The sequence below is a fragment of the Acanthaster planci genome, linkage group LG18 (assembly GCF_054643075.1).
Source record: "Acanthaster planci isolate LZ-2023a linkage group LG18, COTS_SCS, whole genome shotgun sequence".
In the NCBI taxonomy this organism is placed as follows: Eukaryota; Metazoa; Echinodermata; class Asteroidea; order Valvatida; family Acanthasteridae; genus Acanthaster; species Acanthaster planci.
Window position 1 is genome coordinate 8,941,053 of NC_141794.1, and position 14,456 is coordinate 8,955,508.

General features: G+C 40.8%; 1 protein-coding gene across 2 annotated transcripts in view; it reads left to right on the top strand.

Moving 5' to 3' along the window:
• The window catches only part of LOC110988166 (coiled-coil and C2 domain-containing protein 1-like), a 39,527-nt gene that overhangs the window by 3,832 nt on the left and 21,239 nt on the right, over positions 1-14,456 (top strand). For both annotated transcript variants that reach the window (XM_022251444.2, XM_022251443.2), the window contains exons 4-8: positions 1,548-1,676; positions 1,992-2,117; positions 3,304-3,508; positions 4,941-5,053; positions 12,995-13,082. In XM_022251444.2, the coding sequence (XP_022107136.2) occupies positions 1,548-1,676; positions 1,992-2,117; positions 3,304-3,508; positions 4,941-5,053; positions 12,995-13,082 (661 nt within the window). The remainder of the gene's footprint in view (positions 1-1,547; positions 1,677-1,991; positions 2,118-3,303; positions 3,509-4,940; positions 5,054-12,994; positions 13,083-14,456) is intronic.

A 14,456-nucleotide genomic window follows, 5' to 3' on the forward strand; every position in this document is an offset into this window, starting at 1 on the left:
CTAAAACCTACCGTAGGCCAGCTGGCCATGCTAGCCAATCAAAAAAAAGTTAAGGCAAACACTGGGTGTGGTTTTGTTGTTATGGTTATTTGAAATTCTAGGCTACGTGTACATGTACCACGCTGCATGCATTGAGCACTGCAGTGGAAAAAGTATGGGCGCTGTGCAAGGACGATATGTTCGATTTTCACAACATTTGTGTCAAAATGACTGCAAAGAATTCCTTTAAAAATTCCTAGAGGTGCAGCTCTTAAAAACTGCACTGTGATAATATCGGGAAAAATGTCGGGGGGAGGGGATTCTGCCCGTGGCTCTTTTTAAGATTAATCAACAAATTTGTTTCAAAATGTGTTGCAGTGGCACTGCCTCCATGCACAGATGCAAGCAGTTCTGACAAAATGGTTGATCAGCAGATAGAGGTCATGCATGAATGTGTGAAAACTTCACATGAGCCAATCCCAGTGATACAAAACTCTTACCCTCTGAGGATGTGTTAACGCATAACCTCTGTGTAGCTTCTGTATTCATATTTCTATTGCTATTCCATGCATTTAATAATTTACATACTGTAGACTAACTAGAGAATCAAGGTTAATACACAAGTTCACACAGTACTGCTTACTGCCCACTGCACATATAAAACTTATTATGGTAGCATGCAGAAATATAAAACTTATTATGGTAGCATGCAGAAATATAAAACTTATTATGGTAGCATGCAGAAATATAAAACTTATTATGGTAGCATGCAGAAATATAAAACTTATTATGGTAGCATGCAGAAATATAAAACTTATTATGGTAGCATGCAGAAATATAAAACTTATTATGGTAGCATGCAGAAATATAAAACTTATTATGGTAGCATGCAGAAATATAAAACTTATTATGGTAGCATGCAGAAATATAAAACTTATTATGGTAGCATGCAGAATGCCTTGATAAAAAAGTTAGAATCACATGTTGAACGATCAAATCATAGAGAAAAGAGGACAATAGTACACTGAAATCATGTGACCATTTTGTCTCATAAATAAGTAGAATACTGGCAAATCTTGATAAATGGGTGTACTATTTTTACTAATAACAAACTTGTTTGTAAAGAGTCGCATTTTAATAGAAACTTTCCAAATTTCATTGAATGTTATTGAAACAAAATGGCAGATTGATGTCCAACTGTTTAAGAAACAGCCTATCAACCTACAGCATATGTATTTATTGAATCTTGTCCACAGGAGCGTGAAGTTACCATTTCTTGGCCAAGCCACCTGTATGTTACCATTTACTGCACACATAATGCTTATTAATAATGGAAGTTTGGAAGTTCGAAACAGAGATACAGATTTGGGGAAACTGAGAATACATTTTTTTGAAACTGAAAATCATTCGCCCTATACATAATGTCTTTTACACAATTTTACATCACCATAAAACATTGAACAGACAGATTTCTCAAGAATTATCTTTCATGGTAACATTCTACTCAGTCATTTTGAAACTAACAAACAACTTAGGATATAGTGTTTGTTATACATGTATGTATGTAGGCAGAGCTAGCTATGCTGTCTGAGGATGATGCCAACATGGAAACCTTGAGGCCATCTCCCAGACCTTCTCCTAGGGCATCTCCTAAACCTTCCCCTCAACCATCACCAAGAAGTTCCCCTGCACCACAGGTAGGTACAAAGTGTCCCATACAATAGCGAACATCGACAAATTATTCACAGAAATGCAGCATTACCTTTGTCATGCAAGGTGTTGGTTATTCCTTTGTATTGATATCTTGGGACATTTGGTACGATTTGCTTAAAGTATCAACAGTAGCATCCCTGTACCCTTTTTTTATTAATTCAGATTGACTGTGGCAATTATTGTTTTATTTTCTGACTTACATAGATAGTGCTACATTTTAATTGGTCATCTAAACATTCATCTTTACCCAGTTTTTATGTAAAAGCATCTCATCTTTGTTAACTTTGTTGAATGCATAGAGGAAAACAGAAAGTGATGTAAAAGTACTGGTTCAGGAAAGGTTAGACATGTACCAGCTAGCTTTGAAGAATGCAGAAGCTGCTAATGAGGGTTCCAAGGCCAGACGATATGGACGAGGAATTAAGGTAACATTGCCTCCCCTTTGAGCAAATGGATTATTGGCTCAAATGTGTAAATAAACACTTTTAATTATTGATGCTTTTCATTAGACCCGATAGCCCCCACTAAATCATGTGACCTATAGTGGTTATCAACTCGATAGCAATGTGTGTTTTGAGTTTTGGTTTACAAACAATACAGCTGAGTTGGGGTATAGTACCCAACACATGAAGCAGTCCGAGTATGCTACCCAGCGTCAGCTTTATTTTTGGTAAATAATACTTTCATGTATGAAACATTCTGAGTAGCTCATTAGCATAATAATAGATAAAGATGTGGGTAGGCAAAGGCGTGGCCACTACCGGTATGTTAAATAATCTCAATAGCATATCAATTAACGTTCTTGCTATATGTGTAACATTCTGTTCATTCGACGTAATCCAAACATCACACAACCTGATGAATCTAAAGCTTGTCATTGTATTACTGGCATTGTGTTGTCCTCATGGTAATAAAATGACAGGTCTTTAGTTACATGTAATTGTAATTAGAAAAGTAGAATTTTGAGCAGTGAGATAAAGCACCACATTATAGGCCTACCCAAAGTTGCTTTGCCTGACAATGTTTCACTACATTCTAATCACAACAGTTACAAATAACAAGAAAATGTGTAATTTTTCATAAAGAAATGACAGTTTATTAACCAAATGACAGATGTTCAGTGTAAAGGAACAAAATGAAAAATTCAAAGTAAAACCTTTGTAAAGTTATGTACTTTACATGTGTACTACATGTAAGTATATAGGACCAGACTTTGCTTAACTTATACATGTACACCAATAATTAGGAAATTGCTTAGTTTGGAGTCATGAACATTGCTCACATTTTTGGAAAAAAATGATTATTTTGTAACCCCTCCTGCTGTCTATTGATCACTAAATACCAAAATCAGAATTTATATCTGAAAAATGTAGACCTCATGCTTTCATTTGATACGACATTCCTAATAATACTCTGAATATGACAATTTTTTGGGTGTCACTTCCACTTTTACATTCAGTTGGCTTTTAAAAGAAAAAATGTCAAACAATACAGCATGTTGCTGATAGCTTGTAAAATTGATCCCAGAATATTGTGGAATTAACTGTATATTATGGCTTGCCTTTCTACTGGCTCATTTTCTGTGAAATTTTAATTGTCTTCCATTGACAGACACTGAAAGGCCTTGAGAAGAAGCTGAAACAAGGAGCGAAAATTGATGAATCAGAAATTCCACCAATGGTTGCCACAGGAGGACAACATAAACCTGTCCAAGAACCAGAAAAGGCTCCCCCTCCTCCAGTAAGTGAAGCAGTCCAACCATCCCGCAGTAACAATGTTAGTGTGCCTGGAGACCCTTCGACAAAAGGGGTTGGAGGTAAGTTCCTTTGTTAACCACTTCTTGCCAAGTGAAGATAGCGGCATGGAGGACATGCTGTTGGGTGCTTTTTCACTTTTTCCGTTTTCAAAATTCTTCAAAATTTCATTTTTCTTTTACTGGATGTGTACACCTAAACAAATGACTGTCTTGTGGCGAGTCTTATCTGACAAGCAATCTCCATTGATGTTTGAGTATTGCAGCCATGCCTGCAGCCCCAGTGTTGCATAATTTGCCCTTTGTTCTGGAAATTGGCCCATTGCGTTACTGGACAGCGGTGTTGTCTGTACTAATGCGGCCAGATTCCACAAGCACCCAGCGTTATTGTATCGCCTTTGTCCCCACTGATAATCCGCGGGTGCTGGCAGCAGCAAACAATGGTACTGTTTCAAGCAATGACGTATTACATGTACCTCCGCTAACAAGTTCCAGCACTCAGCAGACAGCATAGGAACCTTGATTGACAAGTTCCAGCAGCTGACTGACAGCAAGTAAACTTTTTCTAAAGAAATTTTTTTTGTAAAGAAAGTTCTGAAAGTACCAGGCTCCCCGGCAGAAAGTGGTTAAAGAAACCTTACAATACAAACATGGATTTAAACTTGGTTTAACAAAATTCTGAGAAATGTTTGTTTCACATGGATTTCTCGATTTATATACATGTATGTGTACATGCTGCCTATCAGTTGTGTTAGGTGATTTTAACTCTTTGAGGTAGTTGCTTCAAAAGCTTTTTCTTTTTTCGGGGAGGGGGGCTGTAAATTGTTTTCCCTTGTGGATTATGTTTACTTACAAACAGCATGTTCTGTTACTTCCTCTGTGCTTATATTCTTAAGCACAACTGTGCTCAATTTTAATACTCGCGTTACACTTCACGCTTACTGGACGAGTAACCAATGCACCAAGCTGGTTTGTTGGGGAAGCATACCACAATACAATGCAAAAACACGGTGGCATTTTCAAATGTTGCCAAGGGAATTTAACCTGTTGTAAATAATTCTGAAAATTCATGTAGTTTAATTCAGTGACAGATTGGATCAAGTTAACTTAGTTCTGTAAAAGAAAGGCAGAAGTGTGTGTTTGGATGTCTTTTGCTTTAAACCGTTTGGATTCATTTCGCAAGTTGTCATCGACGTATTACCTCTTGACCTGGGTGGAGCAATTCAAGTAACCTGAGATTGTTCATTGGTTAACTACAGATTACACTTGCCAATCTAAACCTATGAGGAAACGCATGTAGCCATGAGGGAAGTCATTGAATATACTGGTAAACTATGGATTTGTATTTTAAAATTCAACTGACAATTTCAGTGTATAATTCATTCTGAAAACTTACAAATTTCATAAATCTATCTGTTACTGCTTAAAAAATTCTTGTCAGTTTTCCAGTATGGTATCTGGGAAAACAAACAATTCTTGAATTTTTCTTTTTCAGAATCTGAAATGGCTTTGCTGAAGAAGAGGCAACATGAGTACAAGATGGCTGCCCTTGAAGCCAAGAGGGCTGGTGACAGGGAGACAGCTGCAGAACACCTCAGAGTTGCCAAGGTGAGAATAAGCATTGACACTTTCACTGTCAACCTGCCTGAGCCAGTCTCCCTCCATCATACTTGCCTCCAGTATTTCTGGCTTGTTATGTTGTAACCCTTGGTGCCTTAGTGAACATGTCACAAGACAGAACATAATTACAAATCATTTCTGTGGCAAACTTGCTGTCACACCAGGGGTCCGACTTTCCCCTCAGTGGACCAAAAAAATAACTAACCAGTATGGTAGTAGGTACACAAGTTTTTGGAGGTCAAACAATCATACTTCAAAATCGATCAACCGTTTTTGTTTTTTTTTAGACAAGGAACATTTATTCTACCAACATTTATATAACCACGGTTTTCACACATTTCCCAACTTGTGATGTTAATGTAATATAAACATGATTTATAAACTTCTCACATTGTGACAACAGCCCCCATCTTAAGATGATGACTAAGTGAAGCTTTATCATCAACTTTATAAATCTGTTATATAAATCAAAGTCTATGCTAATTACTACAATTACAGAGTACATCTGCTGAGGTAGTCTGGGCCCATGTTTTGTGATCCTCTGATGGACCTGATGACAAACCTGTATGGCTGTAGGCTAAGGGCCCATCGCATGACACGATTATTAATCATCTTGGCCTTAGACAAATACGACAATGGGTGATGATCTGTCTCAAGGATGAACTCTGTTCCATACAAATAAGTGTGGAATTTCGATATCGCCCAAACAAGCGCAAGACATTCTCTCTCAATAGCCGAAAAGGCACGCTCACGAGGCAGTAATTTCCTACTTGCATAGCAGACAGGATGATTTAGGCCATCTCGGTTCTGCATGAGAACTGCGCCAATTCCCACGTCCGACGCATCTGTTGCGAGAATGAACGGCTTTTGCGTATCGGGGAGAATCAAAATAGGCTCTGATTTCAACCGCGACTTGAGCGTCTTAAATGCCGTTTCTTGCACTGACTGCCATTTAACCACATTAGGTGCACCCTTTCTCGTGAGATCAGTAAGGGGTGCTGCAATTGCCGCAAAGTTGGGGACAAATCTTCGATAGTAACTTATCAACCCAACAAAGGATCTTACCTCCTTCTTGGTCAATGGTCTGACAGCATTGATGATTTGCTGGATTTTTTCTGGCCGAGGTTTCACTGTCCCTCTGCCCACCACGTGACCTAGAAATTCAAGAGACTCAAAAGCTACGAAACATTTAGAAGGTCTGGCTGTTAGCCCTGCCCTTCTCACTCTCTGTAGAACCTCCCTCAGGCGCTCTGTGTGTTCTTCCCAAGTCTCTGTAAAGATCAAAATGTCGTCAATGTAATTAATTACATGATCAAGTCCACTCAACAGTTTGCGCATCATCCTAGAAAAAACGGCCAGGGCATTGACCATCCCGAAGGGTAGTACTTTGAAGTGGTACAGGCCCTCCGCTGTGACAAAAGCAGTTTTCTGCTTGTCTTCATCTGCAATGGGAATTTGCCAATAACCCTTTGACAAATCTAACTTGGAGAAATATCTGCCTTGTCCAAGCTGGGCCATCAAACTCTCAGCATTTGGGATCGGCTCGGGGTCAAACACTGTGACGGCATTTAGCTTCCTGAAATCAATACAAAAGTGATTAGTTCCATCTGGTTTTCTTACTAAGACAATAGGAGATGCATATGAAGATTCATAACGTTCAATCACTCCCAAACTCACCATATCTTCAATTTCCTTCTTGATGACTTCTTTAGTAGCTAGGGGTGTAGGATATGGTTTGGACCTGATAGGAAGATCCGTTGTGAGGTGAATGGTATGTTGGATAAGACTAGTCTTACCTGGAAGATCGGTGAGAACACTGTCGAATTCCTGCAAGATGTCAACAACTTCTTGGCGCTAGTCTTCCTTTAGGGCCTCTCCTGTCTTGACATCTTTCCTACTTTCCTTTGCCTCGACTGGAGGAAGGACAACTTCCACAATCTCATTCATCTCCTCGGAATCCTCTACCACGAACCCAACTCCTGCCATATCAATAGCCCCCATGGCTGTGACACTATTTTCATTGCCACGGTCAACATACAACTTCAATAAATTTGCATGATAGGTTTTCTCCTTGCCTGCCACTTCAATGACGTAGTCATGCTTCGCTACCTGTTTAAGTACTGGAAAAGGTCCTGCCCAGTGCAGTAGCAACTTATTGTGGTCAGTTGGTCGTAAGAGAAGGACTTTGTCTCCTACCTTGAACCTCCTGTCACTAGACTTGGCATTGTAGTATTTTCTATACCGTTTTGACGCCTTTGCCAACTCCTCTTGAGCCATCTCACAGGTAGACTGCAATCTCTCCCGCAAATCCACAACAAACTGGTATGTCGTCTTTACTTCCTCCTCTACTTGTTCATCTGACCAGATATCCTGCAGAATAGAGAGAGATCCCTTAACAGATCTTCCATACATCAACTCAAAGGGAGAAAATCCCAAACTCTCTTGGGGTGCCTCTCGATAGGCGAACAATAACGCCGGAAGAAACCTGTCCCAATCCCTTGGTCTTTCAGCACACATCCGTCGCAACATCTTCTTCAACGTGGCATTAAACCTCTCCACAAGACCATTGCACATAGGGTGGTAAGGAGTCGTCATGAGCTGCTTTATAGCCAGGAGCCTTCCCACTTCTCTCATCACCTCAGACGTGAACTGGGTGCCCATGTCTGTCAGAATCTCCTGTGGAATACCCAATCTAGAGTACACTTCCAACAAGGCCTCGGCCACTCTCTCACTCTCTATTTGAGGTAAAGCCACCGCCTCCGGGTAGCGGGTTGCGTAATCTACCACCACCAAGATATATCTGTTGCCCTGATCAGTTACAGGATGTATGGGACCCACTAAATCAACGGCTATCCGCTTGAAGGGGGTATCGATTAATGGCATCTCACCTAGTGTCGCCCTTCCAACTCTCCCCTTAGCAACCGTCCGCTGACATATGTCGCAAGACCTGCAGTATCTTTGCACATCACCCGAAACACCTGGCCAATAGAAACTTAAGCATAATTTGTCAGCCATCTTCTTGACACCAAGGTGACCTGCGAGGGGTGAATCATGAGCAAGTGACAACACTTTATCCCTATACTTTTGGGGAACCACCAGCTGTCTTATAACTCTTCCCTTTTCAACTTTGGGAGACTGGAATTCCCTGTAAAGCAAACTTTTGTGTTTCACATATTTTGACACATTAGCCTTACCAGTCACACGTGCGGGATCATCATCATCAACATGCTTCCACAAATGCTTCCACAATTTTATTAGAGTCGGGTCTTCCTGCTGAGCCAATAATATCTCATCTCTGGACACTGACTTCTCATCAGACTCTGCAACAAGCAACGGCTTGAAAGACTTCTCTTTCTTGGCTTTCATACCCCGAGTCTCCACAGCTCCACCTGGTTTCTCTTCTGTCCTAGGAAGTACCGGCACTTCTGTCACGCTCTGGGTTGCAAGAGGATGTCTTGATTCATCCGGACGGTGTGGTTCTCTCGCTCCTGAGACATTACCGATAATCAAGTCATACAAAGGATTATCCATGCAGAGAGCCTCAACCTTTCCTACAAAAAATGGAGTATCCACATCTATACTGGCCACCGGTACCCTTCGCACCGTACCATCTAACAGAATACAAGGCTGAATACGACCCGTCAACTTGTCTTCCTCTACAATATCCCTACGAACAACAACAGTGCTACATCCAGTATCTCTGAGGACTGTAACAGGTAATTTACCAACTACACCTTTTCTCACTGGCATTGATGGTTCAATAGTACAAGCAGCACTGATGCTTTGTCACCAGTCACCTCTGCACATCTCGCTGGAACTTCCGGCGACACCTCCAGGCACGCAGCTCCAGTCTGTGATGATTTCTTTTCTTCCAATTCAACTTTCATACCTACAGCTTGATTCGGTTTACTTGTCTGCTGAGTATTAGTAGGATTTGTCTTACAGTACTGCGCAATGTGACCACTCTTCCCACATTTATAACATCGTCTATTCATCTGAGAACTTCCTACAGGGTTCGTGCTTGGTTTTGAATTAACCTTGGGCAAAGGGGGAGTGGATCGGTAATAAGATTTAGGTCTCACCTGCTCTGGTTTTTTCTTTGGCCACTCGTGTGCTTCTAAGTACTGGTCAGCAATCTGAGTTAGGGTTTTTAGGTCCTTTGGCTTGCGTTCCTTCAAAAACAGGGCTAGATCTTTATCAGCGGCTTCTATAATCTGTTCAGACACAAACAAATCTATGACAGAGTTATAACACTTTTCCACGTCTGCCAACTCAATCCAACGTTCAGCATATCCCCTGAGTCGATCACCAAACTGAACATACCGTTCCCCTGTCTCTCTTGTTGCTGTTCTGAATTTCCGTCGGAATCCCTCGTCCGTCAACCTAAATCTATTCAAGAGAGCTTTCTTTATTTCAGAGAAATCTCTCGTCTTTCAGCAGGCAACCTCGAGTATACCTCTAATGCTTTACCTTTGAGTAGGGCACTGAGTGCCATACCCCATTCACCTTCTGGCCATTCATTGAGTTCTGCGAATTGTTCAAACCTTCTTAAATAAGCATCTAAATCATCTGTTTGTTCATTGAACACGGGCAGCTTTGGAATCTTTGCACTATGAGATGATCTAAAAGTACTCTGTGCATTTGGGGAAGATCCTCCGTTGGCATGTTCCTGTTCTATACGCAACTCATATGCCTTCATTTCCTTTTCATGATCTCTTACCTTCTGTCTCTCTTCCCGCTCAATTCTGCGGTCTTCTCTCTCCAGATGTTCACGCCGCTGTTTTTCCTGAGCTGCCTCTCGTTCTTGAGCAAACCTAACTAAATCCAAACCTTCCAAACCAATCTCCTGCCCAAGCTTCAAGAACTTTTCGAACTCCATCTCAATCTGAAGCATGGAAATGGTTAGTAACAAAACACACAAACTTTGTACAAACATGGGCGATGCCACAACTAACATTCGTGCAATTGCTGCATAAGCTGAGGCAACAAGATCAGAGTTCGCGCTGCGAATCGACCCTAACACGAAAATGCCAACACCTACTTTCTCGAAAATTTATAAAAAAAAAACAGGTAAGATGCGAAATCGACAGAGAATGTCTGTAACTCCAAATCTCTAATCACTCATGTGACACTGGAACAATGTCCAACTGATTGTCAACCAATTTTGCGCAATCACACTTTGTAGGGAATGCAAGGGTGAGGGGACCTATATCCCTCCTGGAGACAGATACTACTGTTAACCCAAAGTACAGTTTCTAATCTCCATCTGGCTGCATCCAATCTACAAACTAATACATCATGAAGTGATTCCTACACTACCTGCTGATATAAAGACTTTACTATTTCAAAGTATCCGTTCTTTTTCCCGGACAAGCCCCCAATTGTCACACCAGGGGTCCGACTTTCCCCTCAGTGGACCAAAAAAATAACTAACCAGTATGGTAGTAGGTACACAAGTTTTTGGAGGTCAAACAATCATACTTCAAAATCGATCAACCGTTTTTTTTTTTTTTTTAGACAAGGAACATTTATTCTACCAACATTTATATAACCACGGTTTTCACACATTTCCCAACTTGTGATGTTAATGTAATATAAACATGATTTATAAACTTCTCACATTGTGACAACAGCCCCCATCTTAAGATGATGACTAAGTGAAGCTTTATCATCAACTTGCTATAATACCGGGTAAATAACTGAGTCTTGTTCTGGCAAAACAAGCTAAAGCACGGGTGCCCATGGCCTGGCCAATGTTAAAGGGACCAGTTTTATTTTTAACCCCTTAACGCCGGTAGATGGCAAAAGCTGCGGCTTAGAGTGAGGATTAGTACATACCTCACATACATTGTACATTCTATTCATCATGCACCTGCGGTTTCAATGTGGGCCTTCTGCTGGACGAGGCTTTGCGTACTGGGCATACCACAGCCCAGCAGTCGCGGTCAAAAGAATCACTGGTGTTAAGGGGTTAAGGAGATCAGTTTTATTTTTAAGGAGATCAATTGTCATGAACATCTCAGAGTCATTACGGTGAGATTAAGTATTAATTAGAGATGCCACTTTTCCGATTTTAATCGGAAATCCGAATGTTTGGTATTTTTCCTCCCAAATCCGATTTTTTTACATTTCCCCCTTCAATGGTTTTAACATTGACAGAATTAAATAAAGAAGAAAAGAGTGGAAGCAAATCTATGATGCGCATGTATCCTGCGCCACGCAACTGGGTACTTAATTTTGAGCGCAGTCGTCAGTATAGAGTGCTTACGTCAGTCATTGTGGCATGAAATACGAAGGACAGCATTGAGTGGTGTTGTCAGTGACTTGAAATACGCACTAGCTGGATGTATGCTCATGCCTCATGTGTGGTGCATGAACGTGCACAATGAACGTACATTGTACTGTTCGTTGGATGATCAACACGCGTGGATCAACTTCATGTTTGAGGGCCAACAAAATGCAGCATCTAATTGTCAACAGAAATGAGGATCTTTGTGATATTGAAAGAGATGTCAAGGACAAATTTCAGTGGAAATGGCTCGAAGAAAAGGGTAACAATCAGAGCGTGAAATTACGGTTGGACATTGGACATTTTCTGACTCCAAGCACTTATTGTGTTTGTCCGAACAAAATAAAAAAATGCTCGGACGAATTGTCCAACCAACATGTCAATAACAGCTCTTAAAATTTAAACACAGTATTTGGGATAATGGCGTCCGATTTATTATCAGTTTTGTGTTAGAATTACGCCCAAGACATTAATCAGGGCTGATCGCTCATCACCGACCCATGTCACCTAGTGCCACGCACAGACGTGAAATCGCCCTTACAACTCTTTGCATGCTGTCCCAGTCGTGCCGCACCCGTGAAAAAGAATGTGTCATGCAAATGTAGCAATCAGTACCAGACTGTACTGTACATGTGTTGAATGTACTGTACATAGTCACTCTTCATCAGCCGTACGCGTCAGGCCGGAAAGACATCGATTGCTATGTTCCAAGAAGTTTTCTGCAAGTTAATTCACAGAACTTGGTCTCTTATTTATGTACATATTTTCTGTGTTCATGAGAAATTTGAGGTTGTTCTGCTCACTTTAGCGCCCGCTGATCTAGATGCATCACGCATGCTTACCACGCGATAGACGGACATTGTTGGCCAGTTTGCCGTTGTGATTGCCTGAATTGTTAATAATTTTCTTGTGAATTGCCGTAAGTACAAATTTTTACATTGATTAAGACAGGTGTTCTTCACTTTTTTGAGATACTTTTGGAAGCTTTCCTCCCTACTGATGCCTTTCAATCAGCACAAAATTGCCCCCAAACAAAAAAAGGGTTCCGACCTACCGATCAAATTTTTGAGAGGCATGCACAGCACAACAACATTACATTTATTTTTTTGGCCTAATAAAGGACTGCATGATTTATGTACATGTATGTATAAATCTTTGGCAAGTGTTGATCCAATTCGATCAAGCAAATTTATGGCATGGCCTGCCCTGATCATGCTGATGAGGTAAACTAAAAAAAAAAAGTACGTATCTTTTTGAGTAAAAAACTGGCAGGCTGGTCTACATGCAGGCTGCAACTCATTTCTGTGATCAACCAGCAATGATCAAGAAAGAACTTTTTTGTTTTTATAGGTGACTACACGATGAAGATGCACGTTGTGTACATGTACATGCACCCAGACCCATGCATTAATACGCATAAAACCGACACCGTGCAAAGCGCTGTGGATATGTTGATTTTCAGATTTTTGGGGCATAGGCTAGTGGCATCTCTGATTAATGATACATATACATGTATATATCCTAGGGTCATTCAAGTACTTGTACATGTATGATGAACTGCATGTACATTACGTACGTATTATGTTCAGGTGATTGGCTTTGAGCTGAATAACTTTTGCTTTGCCTTCATGTATGCACAGCAATTTGATTCTGTGATCAGTGCCATTGAGCAAGGAGAGGCAGTGGATTTAAGTGGCATGCCTCCACCACCCTCATCAGCTTTACAAGGTCAGTACACAATTTGACCCCTCAAGTCTCCTTAATGTCTATCACACAATGTGTACGTTCATTTTACACTGTACAGTTGATTCTCGTTATTAAGAGGGCCTTGGGACTTACTAAATTAGCGTGTATTAACCAGATTTCATCTTACGCGAAAGCTGCCGTCCTGCTCAACATAATCACCAATCGACCATAGGTAAAGCTTACATGTGTACAAGTATGCATAACTTGGTTTAACGCTTTCTCATTGGTAAGCGGTAAGAGACGCCGTAAAAATTGAGATCCTCAGCCCGCTTTTCAGCTATTATTCTCAGCCCACGTCGAGCGAACACGGTGAAAGAAGGCAGACCCTGGCTCTTGTATATATGGTGATTGGCCTTTGTGTGTTGCCAAGAAATGAAAAGGCCGAATTTGCATCATAATCACCAGCTTCACAATAGTCCCCACTTTGAAAAGAGGCAACAGGAATGTGGAAGCATGAGTAGAGCCGTATGCCATTGAACAATGAGCCTTTTCACCATGTAATTCAAAGCGTCCATAGCACGCAGGGCCACAAACTGAGAATTTGCGGTTTGGCAGGTGGCCTTCGTGGCCAAGCGAGGCTGGAATTCTCGTAGTCGGCTTTCAGAAAAAAGTCCCGGCGTTAAGGGGTTAAAGGCTCGTACTGTTTGTTAAATAAATTTCAAAAAGTTGTTTATGAAAGTGAGATACAGTTTAATGCATAAAGACTTGTAATAAAGAATAGTTATAAAATGTAAGAACGGAGGAAGCGGAATTTCCACCAGTCATGTCAGTTGGGAGCGACACATCCCTGTACATCCATATGTACGTAATGTAAGTACATTAACATTTTAGTTGATAACTAACACCAGAGCTGCGCATGGTGCACGTAAGAATGGGAGGAAACCAGCTATTGCTGGTGTGGACAGCAGAGGAGGAATATCGGATTTTACTTTAGAAAGGCGTGTGGGTCTTGTGAAAAATTATTAGCGTGGGATACACTTTTTTCTTCAAAACTTGTTGTTATTTTCATAAATATTTTTGGACTAAAAACCATGGTTTAGTCAGGATTTTCTTAAATTTAGAATTAATAGAAATGTCAAAATCAGAAGGAGTGATATTTTCTTGTTACGATGGGGAGCAAGTAACAATTTTTTGACGGGGTTGGGCAGGTTTTTGGGCCGGATGTTTGGTTACGGAACACGATTTTTATTAGTTTCCTGGGGGACTTTGGTCTTGGGGAATTTTGGGGGGCGGGGGAATCAAACGAAAGATTTCTTTTGTTCAACACTGGCTTAAATACCGTAGCACTTTTGGTGGCACTCGCTTGTGTTCATGTGGTAGGAGAGCCGCCACACAGGATTTCTGTGTTGGGTACCG